Source organism: Panthera onca, chromosome A2 (assembly GCF_046562875.1).
Source record: "Panthera onca isolate mPanOnc1 chromosome A2, mPanOnc1 haplotype 2, whole genome shotgun sequence".
In the NCBI taxonomy this organism is placed as follows: domain Eukaryota; kingdom Metazoa; phylum Chordata; class Mammalia; order Carnivora; family Felidae; genus Panthera; species Panthera onca.
The window spans coordinates 30,147,181-30,168,392 of NC_138340.1; the positions used below are offsets into that span (position 1 = coordinate 30,147,181).

At 40.4% G+C, this 21,212-nt stretch overlaps 1 protein-coding gene across 16 annotated transcripts in view; it reads right to left on the reverse strand.

Moving 5' to 3' along the window:
• Positions 1-21,212, reverse strand: part of CADPS (calcium dependent secretion activator) — a 476,502-nt gene that overhangs the window by 103,816 nt on the left and 351,474 nt on the right. For 7 of the 16 annotated variants that reach the window (XM_060631484.3, XM_060631486.3, XM_060631478.3 and 4 more), the window contains 5 exons: positions 16,810-16,911; positions 14,996-15,059; positions 14,457-14,580; positions 12,054-12,122; positions 11,165-11,182 (listed from right to left, as the gene is read on the reverse strand). In XM_060631484.3, coding sequence (XP_060487467.1) covers positions 11,165-11,182; positions 12,054-12,122; positions 14,457-14,580; positions 14,996-15,059; positions 16,810-16,911 — 377 coding nt within the window. The remainder of the gene's footprint in view (positions 1-11,164; positions 11,183-12,053; positions 12,123-14,456; positions 14,581-14,995; positions 15,060-16,809; positions 16,912-21,212) is intronic. The other 9 variants (XM_060631490.3, XM_081794961.1, XM_060631492.3 and 6 more) reach the window with 3 other exon arrangements.

Genomic DNA, 21,212 nt, shown 5'->3' on the forward strand with positions numbered 1-21,212 from the left:
TAAAATGGCAGTAGGATCCGTTAGTGTGATTCCACAGCCAGGTTATATATGTGCACAAAAAGACTGCCAGAACTTGTTTTTATCCACTCCTCTAAAGCAGATATATTTTGGCGTCAGGATTTTTCTAACTAGAGAAAATTACTTAAAACTTCACAGGAAGGTTTTCTTGTTGTTTATGCTGTTGTTTGGCCGGGGCGGGGGGGGGGGGGGGGGTGCAGGGGGCGGGGGGCGCGGAGATGAGGTTTAAACAAATAGGTGACTGCGAATTTACAAAAGAAATTTAAAAGGGCCATCTCATTTTCCATTGTACGTTTGTCAGACAGGCAATGAACATCAGACGAGTAGTAATGTGGGATTTAATAATGAAAACCAAATTCAGTGAACCACTGTATAAAGAGTATTTCAGCCAATGGGAATGAAGAATGGTAGATGGGGTTGGGGAAGACTGTCGAGGTCCTGGGAGTTTTAGTCCAACAAAGTCCCACGACTGGAGCGAAAGCGGGCTTTCTGGATTCAGGCCAATGGGACACTCCACGGTTTGTACCGCACACAGGTGGAAATGGCTGGGTAGGGTTAGGGCATGAGGGGGTACCAGGGAACATAAGTGTGCAGATCAGGCAGGGAATATCTGACACTCAGGGCGAGGACATGTGAAGAGTTTAGGGTTGATAGCTCATCGCCTGGTCCAGAGCAATGACTGTATGGAGAGATAAAGAGCGACAAGGTTGATTTCTGTGCTTTGGGGGCACCAGGCCCGTTTATAATTTCATAAATGGGCTATCATAATTTCATCAGGAGACTTTCAGGCATTTCTACAAACATACTGTGTATATATGTTTGAGTAATATGTGTAGAATGAGGTATTTGCATTTTGATAGTAAATATGCATAAGCTACTCTTTTTTATTAGTTGATATTCACATTTACACATCAATTTGCAAATTCCTCATCCTATGCTTATTACCCATTCGACACATACACCCACATACACACATCACACACTTACAGACATTTTCTAGTAACCAGACAAGCCTGCACATTAATACAAATCTGCAGGAAATCCCACTTGGGGCACATCTTTGAAATCTCTAGCTTTAAGAATAAAGAACATTGTCCTTTTGGGTGGAATACTCACCAAATCTAGGGGGAATTCTAGCTGTACGTGACACATGATATAGACATGAAATAATTCCTACCAACATTTGTACGTACTTTTATTAAAAAAACTGTGAATGATTTTCATGTCTGGAGAAATCCAAGATGCTTAAGCTAGGACCACCTGAAGATTTGTTTTAATATGCAGTACTCTTAGATTGACTACAATATATATTGATAGATACACATAAAGTGTATATGTGCATGCAGCCATTCTATAAGTGTGTGCACATGTACACAGATATGTGTATGCCTGATGTATATATACAAACAGTATGTTTAATAAAACCTTTTGCAATTTTACTTTAACAGGCAACCATTAACATAAGCAGGTTAAGGATCCTTTAATGTAGGATGCTTGATCTTCCAATTAACCCATGGAGCAGATTTTCATTTACTATTAATTAGCTGCAATTCCATTATCTGTAGATCAAGCCACTTTGCTGAGACAAGATACTATTTTCCTCTTCATTTGCGTAGCTAACTGACTAGCTAAATGGCAAAAATTGTACTGGAAACAACTTGTCTACGATGTTGTCTTTAAAGAAAATATTGTGCAAAATCCTGTAGCACGTCCTCCCTCCCCCCTCCCCCAGCAGAGGTCAAGGAGAAATTTGTGCTTAAACATGACTTTTTTTTTTTTTTGTCACTTCCGCTGTCTTGAAATGTATTGCAACATTCCTATCTCCCAATCGTGTACCCGCTGGAGCACTGAGGAAAGGGAACTAGAACTACAATATACTTAGTAAACATTTCATACAACAGAATTGAAGCTCAGAACATATAAAAAAAAAATCGTCATGCAAAATGTTATGCAACAATGTTATTTTGTGCTGACATTGAGGTTTGAAAATGTTGCATATGTCAGACATAGCTAGAGACAAAAAAAAAAATGTGGACATTTGGAAATAAATGCTCTCTTTCGACTGTCTCAAAACCTACAGTGTCACACTCGAGAGCCGGAGCCGCACGCAGCTCAGTGTTCCAAACCGAAACAAAATTTCCAGAAGGAAAATGAACGGAAAAGCAAACTAAGCTAGAAAGCTGCTGAGTACAATAACGGTAGAAGTTTACAGTACTTGGTTTTGGCCTAGGCATGCCTTTGAGCCTCTGAGATAGCATGCTGGTCTGCGTTTGGGAGGGTGGAGGAGGCCCAGGAGGCGCTGGGGGGGCTGCTCAGGTAGGTGAGGAGAGACAGTAAAAAAAGTAAAGAGACAAAGTGACTTTTTACAAAGGTGACAAGTAAGATGACAGACTCTGAAAAGAACAACAAGCAAATGTGATAAAACACAAATGGAGAGCTGCTCCTTTCTAGGAGTCACTGCAATGTTACAGAGGCGTGACATTGTGCGACAAGGGACGGGACTCTTACCAGCGTCACCAGCACCACCCTACCGAGACACTCAGAGGCTGAATGCAAATACTGGATGCCCTTATCCAGACGGATACACATGAATGATGGTGGCAGCATCATTGGCAGAGAGAAGATACACTTTTGTTCAATGAAGAACGCCTCTGTGTTAACAGCTGCTTCCTTTTTCCAACGATCAGACTTATGGATTCACAGCTGGAAGATCTGGCTTCTCCCCTTCAACATGCTTCCTAACCTTCTTAGGCAACCTTACACCTTCTACTTAAACCTCCCTGTGCTTCAGTTTCCTCAGCTGCAGACTGCGAATGTTAATATCTTTCTTATGTACCTCGCAGGGATGATGCTAAGAGCAAATGAAACAATGCTGGACAGATCTCTGTAAAGCCTAAGGTGCCTACAAATGTTTATTGTTATCTCCGACACTGTGAGGAGGCAGGAATGAATTGCTCTACAAAAGCAGATGAAGGGCCATTATTAGTTCCAGTGAGGTAGGGAATATTCTTGCTCCCTTTGTGGAATTTCAACATGTCAAAATCTGTCATTTTTTTTTTTGCGGGGGGGGACAGAAATGTGTGGTATCTGATTGTTTCCAGCTCATTTAATTATTTTCAGTTTGGAATTCTCGTGGCTTTTATATTGTGGGTTGAATCATATATAAAAACTTGCCAGCTTATCAAATATGTTACTTGCTATTCCAAATGTTAGAATACTGTAATCAGCACTTGACCCATCTGTCATGTGGCTTACAATATCAGCACAGCAAGCATCCTATAACAATAGCCTCTCCTTCAATACAGGCACAGAGCACTGTCAGCTTTACAATTCTCTCCCTTTAATGAGTGTCTCATTAACCTTAGACCTGCTCCTTTTTAATAGTTCCTCATTTATAAAGCAATCTGCACGGTGAGGGGGCCATACTCCATTGCCAAGTGCGCTTCTGGGTTTGCTTAAATTTTCAACTGGGAAAATGAATTTTACTTCAGGCTTATAGGAAATGTAATGCTAGCAACATTAATAAAAAACATGAGAAATAAGGATAAATAAGAATATTCTGGTGAAACCATCTATTAAAAGCAGAAGTTGATGAGGTCTTTTGATCGTGGGACCACCTCAATGTTTTGAAGGCAGGACTAAAAAAAAAATTAGTTATCAGTCTCTCCTCTTATTTAAACCTTTTGTTTGGAAAAGATTGTGCGTAAACAGATTTGGAAAAAATCAGTTTTGAATTAAAGCTATTTAAAGGAAGGCCACTGTGGATCCTTGCTTTAGGAAAAAGAAAAACCACTCTGTATTTTAAAGTTTTTTTTAAAATCTGGTCTTCTACCTCCAGCTGTGCTGAAAGTTAGGTACGTCACTGGTAACACACCCTCATGGCTCTTTCGACGAGTGTGTGTTACCTGAGTGTGTAACTTCTTACTCTTTTCCCCCAGGTAGCTGAACCTATGTAGAGAAATACCTGACCTGGTGGTTTGTAAAAAAATGAAATGTCCCTGGGCTGATCCATAACCCCCGAGGAAGCAGAGACACATTTCAGCTCAGTGGGTCTTGATGAGAATTTGTAAAGGGATTCCCTCTTGCCAAGTGCCTGTCCAGAATTCTGACAGTGAGATTTGCCACCAGAGAAAAACAAGCTCCCTATTTTTTTTTTCCTCCCAGAGCAAAACAAAAACATCATACCTTGGTTTCCAACTTCATTTACCCAATTACCATTGCTCATGTTTACACAATTAAATCTGCTTGGCTTCCAGAGAGAGAGTTAAATGTGACTGCAGAAAAACAAAAAGACAATTCCTCCACATGCTCAGCTAAGCCAAGGAAGAGAAGCATCCAGGAGAGAGAGACGCTCCAATTAGCCCTTAAATAACCTGACCATTTCTGCTTCCAGTGAGCGCATTGCCAGTCCCTGAAATATCAAATGAGAGATGGAGATGGTTGATGGAAAACCCACTTACTACCAAGTTCCAGCCTATTGATGTGTTGGTGCAGGTGCCAGTGGTAGGATTATCCTATCACTGGAAATAACTTGCGGGTAGCAATTTGCTATGACTTGGGAGCTGGGGAGACCAGAGCTAGCGTAGGAACAGAATAAGCAGATAGACATGTCCTGCTTTCCAGAGGACCCTGCCTCTCTAAAATGATCGCTCCGTGGACCATACATTGAACGCATGTTCACAAGTCCACATGATTGCTTCAGTGACGCTATCCATTAAATACGTTTCATGTCTTACATCTTCATCACTCCCTTTCAGAAGATTTTGCCGCTAGCACAGCTTGAAGTACATGGTGGTAAAGAGGTGGGTGAATCATGCATCATTTCCTCTACTCTTTTCATTGTAGCCATTTTGCCTCTCCCCTGTAAGGACAGGATGGCGTGGCCAGTCCATTCTACCTCCAAAGTGTCTCCTTATTTTATCTCCCACTGTATAACGTCATGTGCCCACACTCTTGCCAAGGTGATCGACATGCAATTCACCTCATCATCTCTACCTCAACTGTCGCCAAAGACTGCCAGCCTGCCTTCAGTACCTCTCCTCCTCTGAAGTTCATTGTCCATGCGGCAGCCAGAGTGACCTCATAAAGCACGTATCTGAGCCTGTCCTACTCCTGCTCAGAAGCCTTTATGAGATTCCTTCATAACAAGAGTTATACTTTCATGTGTCATAACAAAGAGAGTGCCTGCCTTCATAACAAAGGTCCACCTCCTTTATTGGTACCTCTACTGAGCACATACGGCCCTTAAAAATAGCAAATTATATTCAACATCAGTCTCTCCCTATCCCATTGAATTCTGTATTTCTAGGGGCTAAAGCAGTGCCTAACCCAGGGCAGGTCCTCACATATTGCTGGAAGGAAATCTACAGTGGATTCTGCCCAATGCAGTGCTTTCATGGAAGAACAAATATTCTGTAGTTGCAAATGCATATAAACTATACAGTAACTCTATCTCTTACCAAAAGCCTCTGGTTACTTAACAAATATACTAAGCTGAATTGCTGAATAGTAAGCATCATAACTGAAACTTCCAAACCAGAGAACAACTTCAGATGTCTTGATGCAATTAAAAATGATGTAAGATAATTTAACGTAATTTTTACCTAAATTACGTTGTATCAATAAAGAAGAAATAATGCTATTATAATATGTTTCTTCTCCAACTTGGTATCTTTGTACCCCAAATCAGCCTTTGTCCTTAAGACTGGACAGTTGCACCTGAGGAAAATGAACTGAATTCTGGATAGACACAGTAGTAGACATCTGTGACTCTGTTATGTACAGTAAACTTCCTCAGGAGAACTGCCTCTTTACTCCACATGGTTCTGGCGGGAATGTCCAGGAATGTCCTACAAAGGAAGTCATGTGACCCAAGCCAGGCCAACCACAGCACCCCACACCATCCTGGGCAATAGGATTGGCTGAGAGATGAACATGTCACTCAAGCTGGGCCAATGAGGCCCTTCTCTGGAATGTCAGACAATTGCCTGGAAAGGCAAATTCTTTTTCCTCTAGGGTCATTCACTAGGATAAAAAAACTGGTGCTATCTATAACCACGCTGGTCTCAACCCCTTCTATTGTGACTCCCACTCACATTGAAGAAGTCTGTCAGCAGTCGGAGAGATCAAAACGCACTAAAATTTTTTATTCCTGAGTCCAGGCATTTCTTAGCTATGTGGGGCAAGAATTCCCTTTTCTGACTCAAGCTTTTTGAGTTTTTTACTTTTGTTTTGTGTGTGTGTGCATGTGTGTGTGTGTGTGTGTGTGTGTGTGTGTGTCACTTACTATAGCAAGAACCCTGATTCAATAGTACTATTAAATATTCATGCAGTCCCCAAATAAGCCTTTATGTACATGATCACGAGCTCACTGGGGTAGGATGTTGGGCATCTGAAAAGATGATCAACAGAAGTAAACACTTCAACAAAGACAGGGAATACTCCAGACAGTTCTTTCTGGGGAACCAGCCCTTGACTTCCTGGACATCTCTTCCTGGGAATGCATCAAAGACCCTGGCTTAGGTCAAATCTCCGTGTGCTGCATTCCTGCAACAGTGCCTTACATTTGCCTTTACCATAGTCAGCAGAATGGAATTACTTGTTATATGCCTGTGTTCTCTACCTTATCATAGGCTTCCAGCTAGGGACCATGACTGCTTTTGCTCATTGCTCGGGTGCCTGGCAGAGCTCCTGGAACTTAGTGAGTAGTTAACAAATATATGTAGAGCTATACGGCAATGTTTTATTTTGACATTTATGATAAAAGGATATTGTGACACTTATGATAAATCAGCTGCCCCCTAGATTCCATTGACATCCCAATCACAATCCCCTGATCAGCAGCTTCAGCATCAAGTAGGAGCTTGTTCGAAATGCAGATTTCCAGGTCCCACCAGAGACCTACCAAGTCGGAATCTACGTTTCAACAAGATCTTCAGGGAATACTGAAGTTTGAGAAGCACTGTTTTATATCCCATTTCTGAAATCAAATAATGTGTCTACACTACACATTTGGATTTAGAAGTTTCCTTTTAAATAAAATATACAAAGAATGACAGCTAATATATATAATGAATATTTACTATGTGCCAGGAAGTGTGCTAAATACTTTATTTAGGATATGTGTTTTGATCTTTCCAACAGCCCTCTGGGGGGAGGAACCATCATCAGCCTCTTTTGTAGAAAATAAAAATGAGGGGCGCCTGGGTGGTTCAGTCGGTTGAGCCTCTGACTTCCGCTCAGATCATGATCTCGCGGCTTGTGAGTTCGAGCTCCACGTCAGGCTCTGTGCTGACAGCTCAGAGCCTGGAGCCTGCTTCTGATTCTGTCTCCCTCTCTCTCTGCTCCTCCCCTCTTCACTCTCTCTCTCTCTCAAAAATGAATAAACATTAAAAAAAAATTTTTAAAGAAAATAAAAATGAAGCCTAAAGAGATTAAAAAACCCATAGGAACCAAAATTGTGATTTAACTTTTTGGTGTAACAAATCCTGAGTGCTCAGGCTGGTTCTGAAGTAGTGTTTTTTTTTGGAGCTGTACATAAAAGATGTACATAAAAGAATGCTGGACAGCATCAGCTGTCATGTTGAAAACTTGGGCCACTAGGGGCACCTCAAGTGGCTCAGCCCGTTAAGCAATCAACTCTTGCTTTTAGCTCAGGTCATGACTCACCATTTGTGAGTTTGAGCCCCACATCAGGGTCTGTGCTGGCGGCGTGGGGCCTGCTTGGGATTTTCTCTCTCCCTCTCTCTCTGCCCCTCCCCTGCTGTCTCTGTCTCTGTCTCTCTCTCAAAATAAATAAATAAACTTAAAAAAAAACCTCAGGCCACTTAATGGATTGTGGGTGGGGCCATTATCTCTTGGCTGACAGATAAAACAGCCCAGGGGTGGGGTGGGGGCTCCTGAATGTGTGCAGGACCTTGGACTTATAGGAAGTTTGACTGGAAATAGGAAAAGATACAGAATCTCAACCCTACAGAATCTGCTTGGCAATCCTTTGGATGCATTTGGCCTGCTCTAGCAGGTTTCTGTCAGTTGCAGACAAAAACAAGTCCTCATTTCTTTGGCAATCTTAGGGCATCTCAACTGCCCTCAGGAAGACTTCCCAATGAAAGGTGGGCAATGATCTAATCCCAGAAAGGGGTCCTCTTGTTTTTTGTTTGTTTGTTTGTGTGTGTTTTGTGGTCTTCCTGGATCAAAAGTTGTAGATACTTTTGAACTTGGCCACTGAATGAATGGAGATTGTCCCAGTTGAAAGGGCTGCATGGTAGAAAAAACAAAAAGGGATGGTGTTTGAATTTACAAAGATCTGAGTTCAATTCCTGCTTGAGAACGTCACTTATCCTCTCTGAATCCACAAAAGGGGTAATAATAAAGCCTTATTTATAGGACTGAGGGACAGACTGAATTATCTATCTATCATCTATCTATCTAATTTTATAAACCCTTGGCATATTTGCAGGAAAAATTGTTTTATTTCGAGTTCCAGTAGAATCCTTATGATGCTCAGAAAATTATGCAAGTATTTAGCCAAGAACTGAGGCAAAACACCAATAGTAGTGTAGACTTTCTCAGAGCTTGCTGGGTTCAGAATGTGTGACGGTTTAAACGAAATGTATTTAAAATGATAGAATTCATTTGCAGGAGTCACAGCTTTTCTTTTATAGAGTAGCAGCCTTTTACATGTTTTTTTTTTTTAAAATACTGTAATTAAATAGCACATTTAATTTCTAATAATGCCACCAGACAGAAAGCATAAGCCCCCTGAAATGCCATGTGCAGAGTCCTGTAGCCTACTGAGGCACAGCCTGACTGAAGGACTCTGTAGCTGTCCACCCCAGTTTACATAGGTGATGCCAGCTGTGCCCAGCCACCTCTGTTGGTTGGCTTTGCATACCCATCTGCGTGTTTGTGCTTTGTTCCCTCTCGGGAGCCTGAAGAGGGAGGGGAAGGATGAGAAAAAAGATTTAAAGATCAGGAAGGAAACAATTACAGCGATGATTGTGATTTAGGTCTGTTTTGCCTAGAAAAGGCCTTGGACATACCAAGCTTCAAACCCATCTCTGCTTTGACCTTAACTCTTCTTATTTTTATTTTTATTTTTTTAACGTTTATTTATTTTTGAGACAGAGAGAGACAGAGCATGAACGAGGGAGGGTCAGAGAGAGAGGGAGACACAGAATCTGAAACAGGCTCCAGGCTCTGAGCTGTCAGCACAGAGCCCGACGCGGGGCTCAAACTCACGGACTGCGAGATCATGACCTGAGCCGAAGTCGGCCGCTTAACCGACTGAGCCACCCAGGCGCCCCAAGACCTTAACTCTTTTTAGGTCTCATTTTATTCTCTTGCTGCTACCCAGTCCTTTCCGCCCATCACTGTATGGGCAGTATGATTTTTACGGAGTTCAAATTGCCAAGCTGCCCCCCTTGCTTAAAAAGCTTTCACGTTTGGAAGTGAGAGCTGTGGATCTTGTCCCTTGAAAAACCCATATGCATATAAACGTGGGCATAGATTCTAGGTTAGAAACCTCTGGACCATGAGATACAGTCTGAACTCTATTACTAAGATGGTGCCTCCTGCCTACATTGCAATTTTCACCCATTACTGCTATGATTTCACCTTGCTTAGCAATCACACTGAATTACACAACATTTAAGAGTGTGACGTCTGGCCTCGGATTCTGGCTCTATCACTGACAGGTGACAACAGGTGTGTTATCTAACCTGTGTTTCAGATTGCTCATCTCCAAAATGGGAATGATAGTAGGATCTCCTTCATAAGGGGGTTTTGAAGATTAAATGAATGAATACATAAAAAAGCACTTATGGTCATACCTGGCACATAATACACATGGAATAAGGATTAGCTACTTTTTTAAGGATTAGCTATTTTTATTAGCTGTACGGTTTCACGCATTTGCACATATTATTCCCTCTATCTAGGATGCCGGTCCACTTGCCAATGTCAGCTTCCTTTCACCGATTCTACTTTAGTTTTCAGGATGTATTCAAGCTCACCACCCTCGTGAGAACTTCCATGGTTTTCTGATAATGTGCTCTTGCACGTCACTCTGTTACTCGGTGTTGCTGTGTACTGAGTTTGTAATTTCCACTTACACGCCCATTTGCACATATGCTCCGTAAGGTTAGCAGCTACGTCCCTCTTGTTTACTAGGCCCTGGCTTTCACAACTGTACCTGGCATATGGTAGGCTCCCACTAAGCACTTGTGGAATGAATGGATGAATGAATGAATGAACGGATGAATACTGTCTCTTTCAGGGAGAGAAAGGTTCATGTGTCTTGAACACAGGTTTGTGAATCTTCAAAGACCTATTGCCAGCACGGGGCTTGGCACGTGCACAAAACCGCTTTCTGAGTTGATCTGAGATCCAATCAACTTAGATTCAATGAAATATGTTTAGCGTTGATTGCATGATCATTACCTTTTGAGGATTTTTTTGACTTAAGAACAATGATCAAATATAAAATAAATAAATATAAAAAAAGAGATGAGCTTTATTTATTAAAAAGTCTTAAGTTAAAGCTTTCTTCAAAATACGCTCAAATATTTGGGGACCAAACAAGACGAAAATCTCCAAAGCCAGAGAACTTCCTGAGACCTGTCCTCCCACGACCCTTCCAGCAACAACCCCCGCTCAGCCACCCTCTGCACGCATCCTGTCTCACCACACAATACATACAAGAACAACACGGACACAACTCCTCTCCGTCTTGGCTGATAAACATTCATCAAAGAACACAAAGTTCTCAATAGGGAAGGGAACAGAAAAAAGAAATGAAAAACAAAGAGGAAGAGTAGTTTGGTTCAGTAACATATTTTTTTAAGCACGTGAGGCCAAATCACTGAAATCCTGAAACCGAGGATGAAATGGAGTTCCGCAGCTAACCAGAGTTCTGTTCCTTCAAAGCTTATGCCTTTACGGAAACTCTGCTCTATAGCGGTCAACATCTAATGTGCAAGAGATATAGTTAGACAGCACAAATTAACTCCTTAAGTATCATCGCAACTCCACATCGGTCTTTGGGAGTTCATACGTTAAGGAGCTCTTAAAAAACAAAAACAAAAACAGAAACTCAATAATAACTCCACAGTCCTGACAGTTTATAATGCATATACAGTTGGTTCACCTGCATCCTTTTGATTCTCTATTTGAAAGAGAGAGCACAACAAGGAGAGAAGAGAGAGAGAAACAAGAACACATATGCAGGATTAATGAGCAAATGGACCAAAATGCCCCCCACTTGTGTGTGATACATGATATTGGAAGGAAAAGGTTGCCCTTGGGTTCCCACCGCCCCGAAGTGTGGGGGCCAGCAAAAAAAGGCTCCTTCACAGAGGTGGAAAATGCTGCACAAATAGAAAATTAGTAAAATTAAGTTTAATGTGAAATCAAGCTATGAAACATACACGAACTCTCCAAGTGACAATTAAGTCAAATGTTCTAGCCAGAGCTTAGAGGACAGGGACAAGTCAAAATCTCCCGAGAGAATAAGGAAAAGCTTCCCAGCTTGAGAGAGAACAGACAGGAGGCATACAAGATCTAATTTTTACACAGGATGGACCACCTTGTGTGATCTTATACCCATAATAGTTTCACATCTTCAACATGGAAAGGAAGGCATGATTTTGCCTCAGCTATCCCTTTTCTGACACCTAACGCATTGTTCCCGGCCTAGTGGCTACCTTTTGATTGTGTACCAGTGACAAGCACTTTACAAATTGGGGTTACACACAAGCAAAGTAAAAATGCATTCAGGTCACAGACAGAGAATAACTGAAAAACTTACGGACAAATCTGAGTTTATCACAAACAAATGGCTTAATTGTCTAACCTGTTTGAGGCTGATAAAAAGTGACTGAACTTCTCACACTGGGTTTCACAGACAGAATCAACAGACAAGCCAATGCTAAAAAACTTGAAGCAAGGAGAGTGAGTTGGTTTGGATCTGGATTTTCTTGAAATAATGAAAACGGAAAGAGTGAAGACAGCATGGCGAGGAGGCGGTAGGTACTCACGAATGGTTAAATCCATCACTTGGGAGGCCAAGCAGAAGACAGGATGCTCATACATTTCTCTCTTTTTCCCTATAAAAGAGGATTTGGGCATGCAAGAGGCTTAGGTCAGAGGTAAAGAGGTTAAAGGTCATAGGTTAGAGGAATACGTTACATTAGCTCAAAGGAAAATAGCCACAGAGTATTTTGGGATAAACACGGGATAAAAGAAAAAAGGAGTTTCAAAATTGGAGATCTACTGGATTAACCATTCAGCATGCCGTGAGTCACGAGAGAGATTGTGACCATGATTTTACACGTCTCTTTAGAATTGTTGGCAAGAGTACAATGACCAAAAACATCATGAGTAAAGGGAAACAGAATTTCATTGATTTAAGGCTCCAAGATACTAAGGATTTCAGACTTTAGTATCTAAGGCTCTTGAGGTATTTCTTCATAAACATAGTCTCCAGCGATATCACTATAACTTCATTCCCAAATTCTCAGGGGACTAAGCTGTGGCTCAAATGTAAAAACGTAAGATTTCTTTTCTGAGCACAGGATCAGAACCTCGTAAAAGAAAGTTGTTTGGTAGTAGCATCTCCAAAGCTGCAATGTCTCAACCTACGGTGGACTATGTTCATGAAAGAAAACCTGATACATGCAGCCAGAGGATGTTGGGTTGTCTGAATTAACAATCCCAGCATGCTTTGAAATTGGTGTCACAGCCACTTTTGCAGAGGTAATGTCAAAAAGTGGCTGAGCCAATCACGGACAAGGAAGGAGAGAAGCGGAAGAGAGCAGGTAGTGTGGAATGAGGTACTTCTCTGAAAAGAGAGTTGGAAAAAAAAGATTGGTTTCTTCAAAGAATCCCCAGACCTAAAAGTCACAGTGCAAAAGATAATTAACACAACCAAGAAGAATTGAGGCACAAAAGGAAATTACAGATCAGCTGATCTACTTTGGAAATGAATGCATTTTTACTTACAGATCTTAAAGTTTGTTTTTGGATATATTTATCTGAAAGAAGAGAGCAGATCTTACCGAAAGACTAGTAATAACTAGACCAAGGCCTACGAGGCAGCAGCCATGGCGACTGGACGTTTCTTGATCCCATCCCATCTCTGGCCTTGCCTAGAATTATTAGGTACCTGGTTGACTTTACCAAATACAACCAATCATTATGTCCTGGGAAGGTAAATGCTAGAACAATTATTTGCTAATATAGCCCTTTAATGATCTTCTTGTTCCTCTATTTTTGTCACTCATTACCAAGTCAAGAGTTGATAAACATCCTTTTAGTGCCCAATTCTTAAGTGTTTCTCCCTGGGTGCATAGCAATGAATTCATTACCACTGGTACACAATTTGCATTGTCAGACAGACAAAATTGAGAGAGGGAGGACATGTAATGTACAGAACACTGCGATTTGACATGACCTTAACCTAATTCTCTAAGGAAACAAGGACTTCGGCAGGGTAAGTGATAGGGTTTTGGTGGTTGATTAGGTCTTTTTTTTTCCCCCCAGTCAAGTCCTGAAGGCAGACAATGGGCATTTGCTGGTTTTAGTCAGGTGTTTCACATGTGAGAGAACATCAGATTCCAGAATGCGGACACACTGAGTTTTGCACACAGAACTTCCACATTTATACACTTACACCACTGGTCAAGTTGGGTGTGGTTTTCAAATCACCCTATAGCAGCCAACAGGGTAACAATGAAAAGTGATTAATACCTTTGCAAATGAATAGGTCCCAAAGAACCATATCTTCTCAAGTAGAGTTTACTCAAAGTGCCTTTTGGGTGATTACTTGGTCATCAGTGCCTGCTTCCCTAAAACTTGAGAGGGCAGTGGTAACAACCATCCTAGGTCTGGAGCAACAAGAAGGAATGAGATCTAAAGCAAACCAGGAGCCATCAGAGACAGCTGAACACCAACCTGCCATCAGGTTTGAAAATGTTACCCAAAGACAAGATATTCTCAAGGGGCAAGAAAGAGTAAGCAGAAATCTTGATGTTGTTTTGTTCAATGCTCGTTTTACCTCCAAGGCTGTCAACAATGGACAACAAAGTGCTCTGTTTTCCTCTATTTAAAGAAGGCAGCAGTCCCACAGAACCTCTTCTTAGGAAAACATTACTCACAGAGCAAAGTTAATGCCGACACAGACTCTCAAAAGGACCTTCGTTATCTGATAACACCCTATATTCATATTCTTCCCCTCAAAAGACTGCTGCCTGAGCCCCTGTTCTTAATTCATTCATTTGGCTGCAGCCAAGGAAGCTTTCATATTTCAAGTGCTTTCAGGTTTCAATTTAACATATTCAGATGGACCACTGTTTTCTGGTGCCCATTAGAAAAGACAGACTCTTCCCCAGGGAGGCATACCAAAATTTAAAGAAGTAATTGGGGGCAGAAGGGAGCCTTACCTTCGATTTTAGCATATTCTGAGAGCCGGGAGTAGTTGACTAAAGCAGCCTGCTCTAGACATTTCCGGATGACTGTTTTTACCTCCTCTTGTGGTACGGGGGTAACAATATCTTTCATCAAAACCTTTAGGTGGGAAAATAAAAGATTATTAAGATGGTTCAACCAAATGTGTTACTCATTTATGTTTCTTAAAGAGCTCAAGTTTAAAATGAGTTGTGAATGCCTCCTTGTGACTTAATACTGATTGAGAGCCATCGCTAAACGGAACACACAGAGTTGTAATGCACAGTTAGGATGGCAAAACCCATCTATGAATCAAGGAAGGGCCAGGAACATATCTTCAATATATGCTAACTATTTGGGAGTCTGGAGATAAAATATCTAGAATTTTGGCAGTTTCCCCACATTTATTCTGGTATTTGATGAATGGTAAGTGAAGCCTTGAAAAATGACAAACTAGGTCATTCAGCCATAATATTTCATTACAATCATGTTCATGTCTATATATATGTAATCTGTCTTTTACTTCCATTCTTACCCTTTCCAAGAGTGATAGAGTAGCTTTTAAAGCCCCTTCAGGTCGACCGAATGGAAAGCAATACCTAAAAAACAGAGAACATTCTTCAGGTTGCCCAAATACATTACATTTCAGCATGAAGTATGCTGCAATTTGATTCCTATAGCAACTCTTTCTGAGGCACAGAAAATGCTTTTTATTTTGTCACGTTGTGTTATGTTAATCTGAATTCACACCATATATGTGTGTATATAATGTATATATGTGTATGTGTGAATAATGACTAAAGAGGGACTCTGCAAGTGTCTGCAGCAGAAAAGAATATTTAGAGTGATGGCATAAGGCTCTGTTTAGATTTCTATTGTGAAGGAAAACCATTTGTGAGCTCACATGTGACCTTATATATTATTATAGAGACCAGGAGTAAAAAAAAAAAAAAAAAAAATTAGTTAAGACAGGCTAAAGTCCTAACATATTTACTCAAATCTCCAAAAGCTTTACTAGAGGAAATGAAGGAGTGTATTTTGAGCAAATTCATGCTTTTGCTAGATGTACTTCTTTGACTGCAGTTTTTAATTGTTATTGGGTCTTTTGTTACTGGCAATACATCTTGCATATAGCGAATAATCAATAAAAATTTATCCCAGAGGATTTTGATGGCACAGAAAGAGCTAGGTCCTGTACTCCTAAGAGTTCCATTGACTATTTGGGGCTGTCACAGGCCTTTTGAGCCACTGTTCCTCATGGTACCAAGGAACCAGCAGAGGCTACTTAAATTCAAAATATCTCCTAGGCATGTGTCCAGCTGAGTGGTCTGGGGCAAGTTCCTTAACTCTCTCAGCTTTGGTTTACTTTTTATTTGAGACTGTGACAACGACCTTACAAAGTTGCTCTGGGAATAAAAAATCGAGTTAATGCCTAACCAGCCGTGAGTCCTGTATCTTGACCCCTAGGAAATGTTTAAGAAAAAGGATCAGTTTATTATTATAAATGTTCTTACTATTTTTGAGTTACTATCTCAGGATCTCTAGTCTACAAGCACCAGTGCAGCGATAGAAATGTCTAATTTGCTGCAAGGCAGAAGCGGGCTATGTGGTGCAAGGCTGGACTTGGACCTGCTTGCTGTGTCAAGGGCACGGGGTAGAGTCAATCTGCCAAGGCAGATCTAAGTTTCCTTCTTTCCCTTAGTAGATGGCTAGCCCTGTTTCTGAGGTAAGAGAGAAGGTAGACACTCTCATATGGATCCCACTGCCTTCCTTCCCTGTTCATGTGATCTGATTCACAGGATTTTTCACGGGTTTAGGAACCTTGTAGAAATTTCACATTCAGCTTCTTAACAGAGATGTAAAAAATGGATTGATGACCAGGGTCAGCTTGCAAAAGGAGGGCTCTGTTCTTTCAGTGGAAGTAGAATGAGCTGAAGATGTCAAAGTCTCCTGGCTATTGCAGAACCCTGTCCTATTGGTTTTCATTTCCATTCAGTTACCTTTTTTTTGTTTTTTTAGAGGGACGGAGAGCGCAAGGGAGTGGGGGACAAGTGCAGAGGAAGAGAGAGAGAGAGAGAGAGACAGAGAGAGAGAGAGAGAGAGAGAGAACGAACCCCAAGCAGGCTCCATGTTCCTGACATGGGGCTTGATCCCACAACCCTGGGATCATGACCTGAGCCAAAACCAAGAGTCAGATGCTCAACTGAGCCACCCAGGTGCCCCTCAATTCAGTTATTTCTAAATATCCAATGTGTCACTGACAGGTTAACAGTTTTAGAAAGTTAAGCCCTTTATTTGCCCCACCCCAGTCTCACCCTCTTAATTAACCCCTCAACCCCAGATCCTTACCTAAAATGTGTAATCTGATTTTCCAACAGAACTCGGAGTCTCTCTTTGATTTCTTCAAAACGTTCCTTCTCTTCAACAGTCACGGTTCCAATTCCATCAGGCCTGAAAGAAGACATGTCATGAAGTGACGGGAACCTCATACACTGACATCGTCAAATCACATCTCTAGCAGGAGGAAACTGTCCACTTCAGAAGAACAATTACGATGATCGATGTGACCTTAGGAGAAGTCCTGCTTTTCACAGGTGGCTACTAAAGGGCACGGGGTATGCTGGGGTTATCTTTTGGAGACATTCGTAGTACTGTCACTCATTTATTGTGAAGTGGTAAAATGTATAAACTGGTGGCCAGAAAGTCCAGTTTCTAGACCTTTTGTTTGGCTCACAGGCTTCTTAAGATTTTTGAACTATTTGTCAGCATTTTTTTAAAGTTTGTTTGCTTGTTTGTTTATTTAGTGTGTGGGAGAGGGGCAGAGAGAGAGAGCATGCGCGCGCGAGAGAGCCAGGATCCCAAGCAGGCTCTATTTGCCAGCATTTTTAAAAGTGTATTTATTTACTTAGAGTATGGGAGAGGGGCAGAGAGAGAGAGAGAGAGAGAGAGAATCCCATACAGATTCTATTTGCCAGCATGTTTTAAAGTTTATTTATTTATATAGAGTATGGGAGAGGGGGAGAGAGAGAGAGAGGGAGAGACAGAGAGAGAGAGAATCCCAAGCAGACTGCACATGGTCAGCACAGAGCCCGATGCGGGGCTCGAACCCATGAACCATGAGATCGTGACCTGAGCCGAAGTTGGACACTTAACGGACTGAGCCACCCAGGTGCCCCAATTTGCCAGCAATTTTTAAAGTTAGGAAAGTTTTACAACACAATTCTTTTGAAAATTTGGAACAACTGGCATTAACTGGTGAGTAACAAGTAATAGCTTTTTAACAGGGGCAGGCACTTAACTGTCCACATCTCTCAATTGTATTAAATATCTCTCTTGTAGGCACTTAGGTTTGGGACTCCTGAATTACGCACACAAACTTCTAGAAAAAACAGGTGCCTTGTAAATATCTGTCGTTTTTGGTGTTAAATGTTCCTAAGTGACTCAATATCTAGCTTATATTACAGATGTTCAGATTCTTTTAAGCACTAATGTATTAACTGAAGAACAAATTATAAGACATTGGGGAAAGCGAAAGACATTGATGAAAGAAATGAAAGATGACGCAAATAAGTGGAAAGATATCCTATATTCATGGATTGGAAAAATTAGTATTGTTAAAATGTCCAAACTACCCCAAGCCATCTACAGATTTAACGCAATCCCTATCAAAATTCCAATGGCATTTTTTTACAAAAATAGAAAAAAACAATCCTAAAGTGTGTATGGAACCACAAGAGACCCAAAGAGCCAAAATAATCCTGATAAAGAACAAAGTTGGAGACATCGCAATTCCTGACTTAAAAGTTTATTACAAAGCTTTAATAATCAAAACAATATGGTACTGGCATGAAAACAGATGCACAGACCAAGAGAACAGAGCTGAGAACCCAGAAGTAATCCCTGCATATATGGTCAACTAATATTTTAGACAGGGGAGCCAAAGATGAACAATGGGAAAGAATAGTCTCTTCAATGAATGATGTTGGGGAAAACTGGATATTCACATGCAAAAGAATGAAACTGGACTCCTATGTTGCACCACTCACAAAATTAACTCGAAATGGATTAAAGACTTAACTATAAGACTTGAACCCGTAAAAATCCTAGAAGAAAGCATAGGGAAAAAGCTCTTTGACATTGGCCTTGGCAACAATTTTTTTGGATATGACACTAAAAGTAGAAGCAACAAAAGCAAAAATAGACAAGTGGGGCTACATTAAACTAAAAAATTTCTGCACCGCAAAATGTAAAGGTAACCTATGGAATGGGAGGATATACTCCCAAACCATCTATCTGATAATAGACAACAGAAATATAGAAGTCATAAAATTCTATAGAAAAAACCAAATCATTCAATTAAAAAATGGGCAGAGGACTTGAATAGACAGATGGACTTGAACAGTCTTCCAAAGGAGACATACAAATGGTCAAAAGATACATAAAAACATCACTCGTCATCAGGGAGATGCAAATCAAAATCACAATGCGATATCACCTCACAATGGCTAGTACTGAAAAGACAGCAAGTGTCTGCAAGGATGTGGAGAAAAGGGAGCCCTTATGCACTGTTGGTGGGAATGTAAACTGGTGTGGCCACGGTGGAAAACAGTATTGAGGTTCCTCAAAAAATTAAAAATAGTACTATCACATGATTTGGTAACTCCACATCTGGGTATATACCTGAAGGAAAGGAAATTACTTTCTTGAAGACACATCTGCACCCCCGTGTTCACTGCAACATTATTCACAACAGCCAAGATATGGAAACAACTGAAGCGTCCACTGATGGATGAATGGATAAAGGAATTCATGGATAAATATATATATGATGGAATTATTTTTATATGATGGAATATTATTCAGCCATAAAAGAAAGGAAATCCTACCTTTTGAGACGACATGGATGGAACTTGAAGGCACTACGCTAAGTGAAATAAGTCAGACAGAGAAAGACAGAAACTTCAAGCTCTCACTTACATGTCTAATCTGAAAAAGTCGTACTCATAAGAATACAGAATAGAATGGTAGTTGCCAGAGCCCAAGGGCTGGCAGAAACAGGGAGCTGTTAACTAAAGGGTACAAACTCCCAGCTATAACATGAGTAATGGTACTGTATTTATATACTTGAAAGTTGTTAAGAGAGGAGATCTTAAATGTTATCGCCCACACTAAAAAATGATAATTATGTGAGGGGATGTAGGTGTTAATTAACCTTGTCATAATAGTGATTTCACTATATATATGTGTATATATATGTGTATATATATATATATATATATATATATATATATATACACACACACATATATATACACACATATATATACACACATATATATACACACACATACACACACACATATATAATATATATATATGATCAACACATTAGATACCTTAAACTTACACAGGTTACATGTTAATATCTCAATAAAGCTTGGAGAAAAGAGAACAAACCACATATGATGCGTTTCCATGCTAGTGAACTACTGGTCATTTTAATAACAAGAAGGACCCTAGCAAATATAAGTAAATTCCAGTTTAAACCCAGTATTCTCATATTTCTGAATCACCATCAGGTTTCCACACATTTTTCCTATTTGCTTTGGACTGTTCAAGTTGAAAATACAAAAGGAAGCTGCATATTTATAGCCCAAATTTATCTGTGCCAAATTAGACATGGGATAATCTGACCCATTCAAAGACTTCAGCTTCCCAGATCCCGTAGTGACTTGTTTTGACTACTGGCTGAGCCAGTTTGCAGATTGGCGTGTCACCATGAAACTTCTACTGGAACATTCTTCAGTTTGCAAATGGGAAGTCATCTTGAGACCAAACAAATGGTCTTATTTATAGGTCTTCTCAAGGATCCAGCATAAGTTGGGAAAATCCTGTATACTAGACCAGTCTGACTGCACAAAAGACTTGGCAAATGACAGCAATGTACCTCCTGTTAGGGGTTAATTGGTCAGCTTCCCTTCTTTATATATACTAAAAATTCCCCACTTGGAAAAAAAAAAAAAAAAAGAAAGAAAGAACAAGAAAACTTCCCCTCCCCAACATTATTAAAAACACCCTTAACAGTAAAATTCTCTAAAATCCATTTCTTCACATTCCCCTGAACTGCCCTGAAGAAGAGGCCAAATGGTAAATATCAGGTAGGACGTTGGAATATGAATATGTCTTTATTTTCATGTTTTCTAGATAAATCCTAAATGTCAATTTACCAAGTTTATTTAAATTTTTTTTCAAGATTTTTTGTCAGTAATCTACACCCAATGTAGGGTGTGAACCTAAGACCCCAAGATCAAGAGTCGTATGCTCTATTGACTGAGCCAGTCAGGTGCCCCTGTTTAAAATTTTTTACATATGAAATGTCCATATGTAAATCTGCCCATATGTGAATCCGTAGCTACATCTCAGGATGAATTCATTGGCCTCCACAAAACATAGGTGATGCTTTTTGGTGTAGTAACTTCTTATGTTTATAATCTACAACTTTCTATAGCTGTGGTTTTTATATTTAGATTTTGTTTACACAAAATACAACTCGCTAATGCACTGAACACGTTTATCTGATTGGCGTGTGCACATACTCGATTTGGGAAAGTGGGAGCCATTTTAAGCATTTTGTTTCTTAGCAGGGATTAGCCCAGAGATAAACGCTATTAAAATATAATTTACAAATCAGGAAGGGGCTTACAGATCACAGGAAAAAGCATGGAAATCATTTAACATGGGAAGCCCAGAGA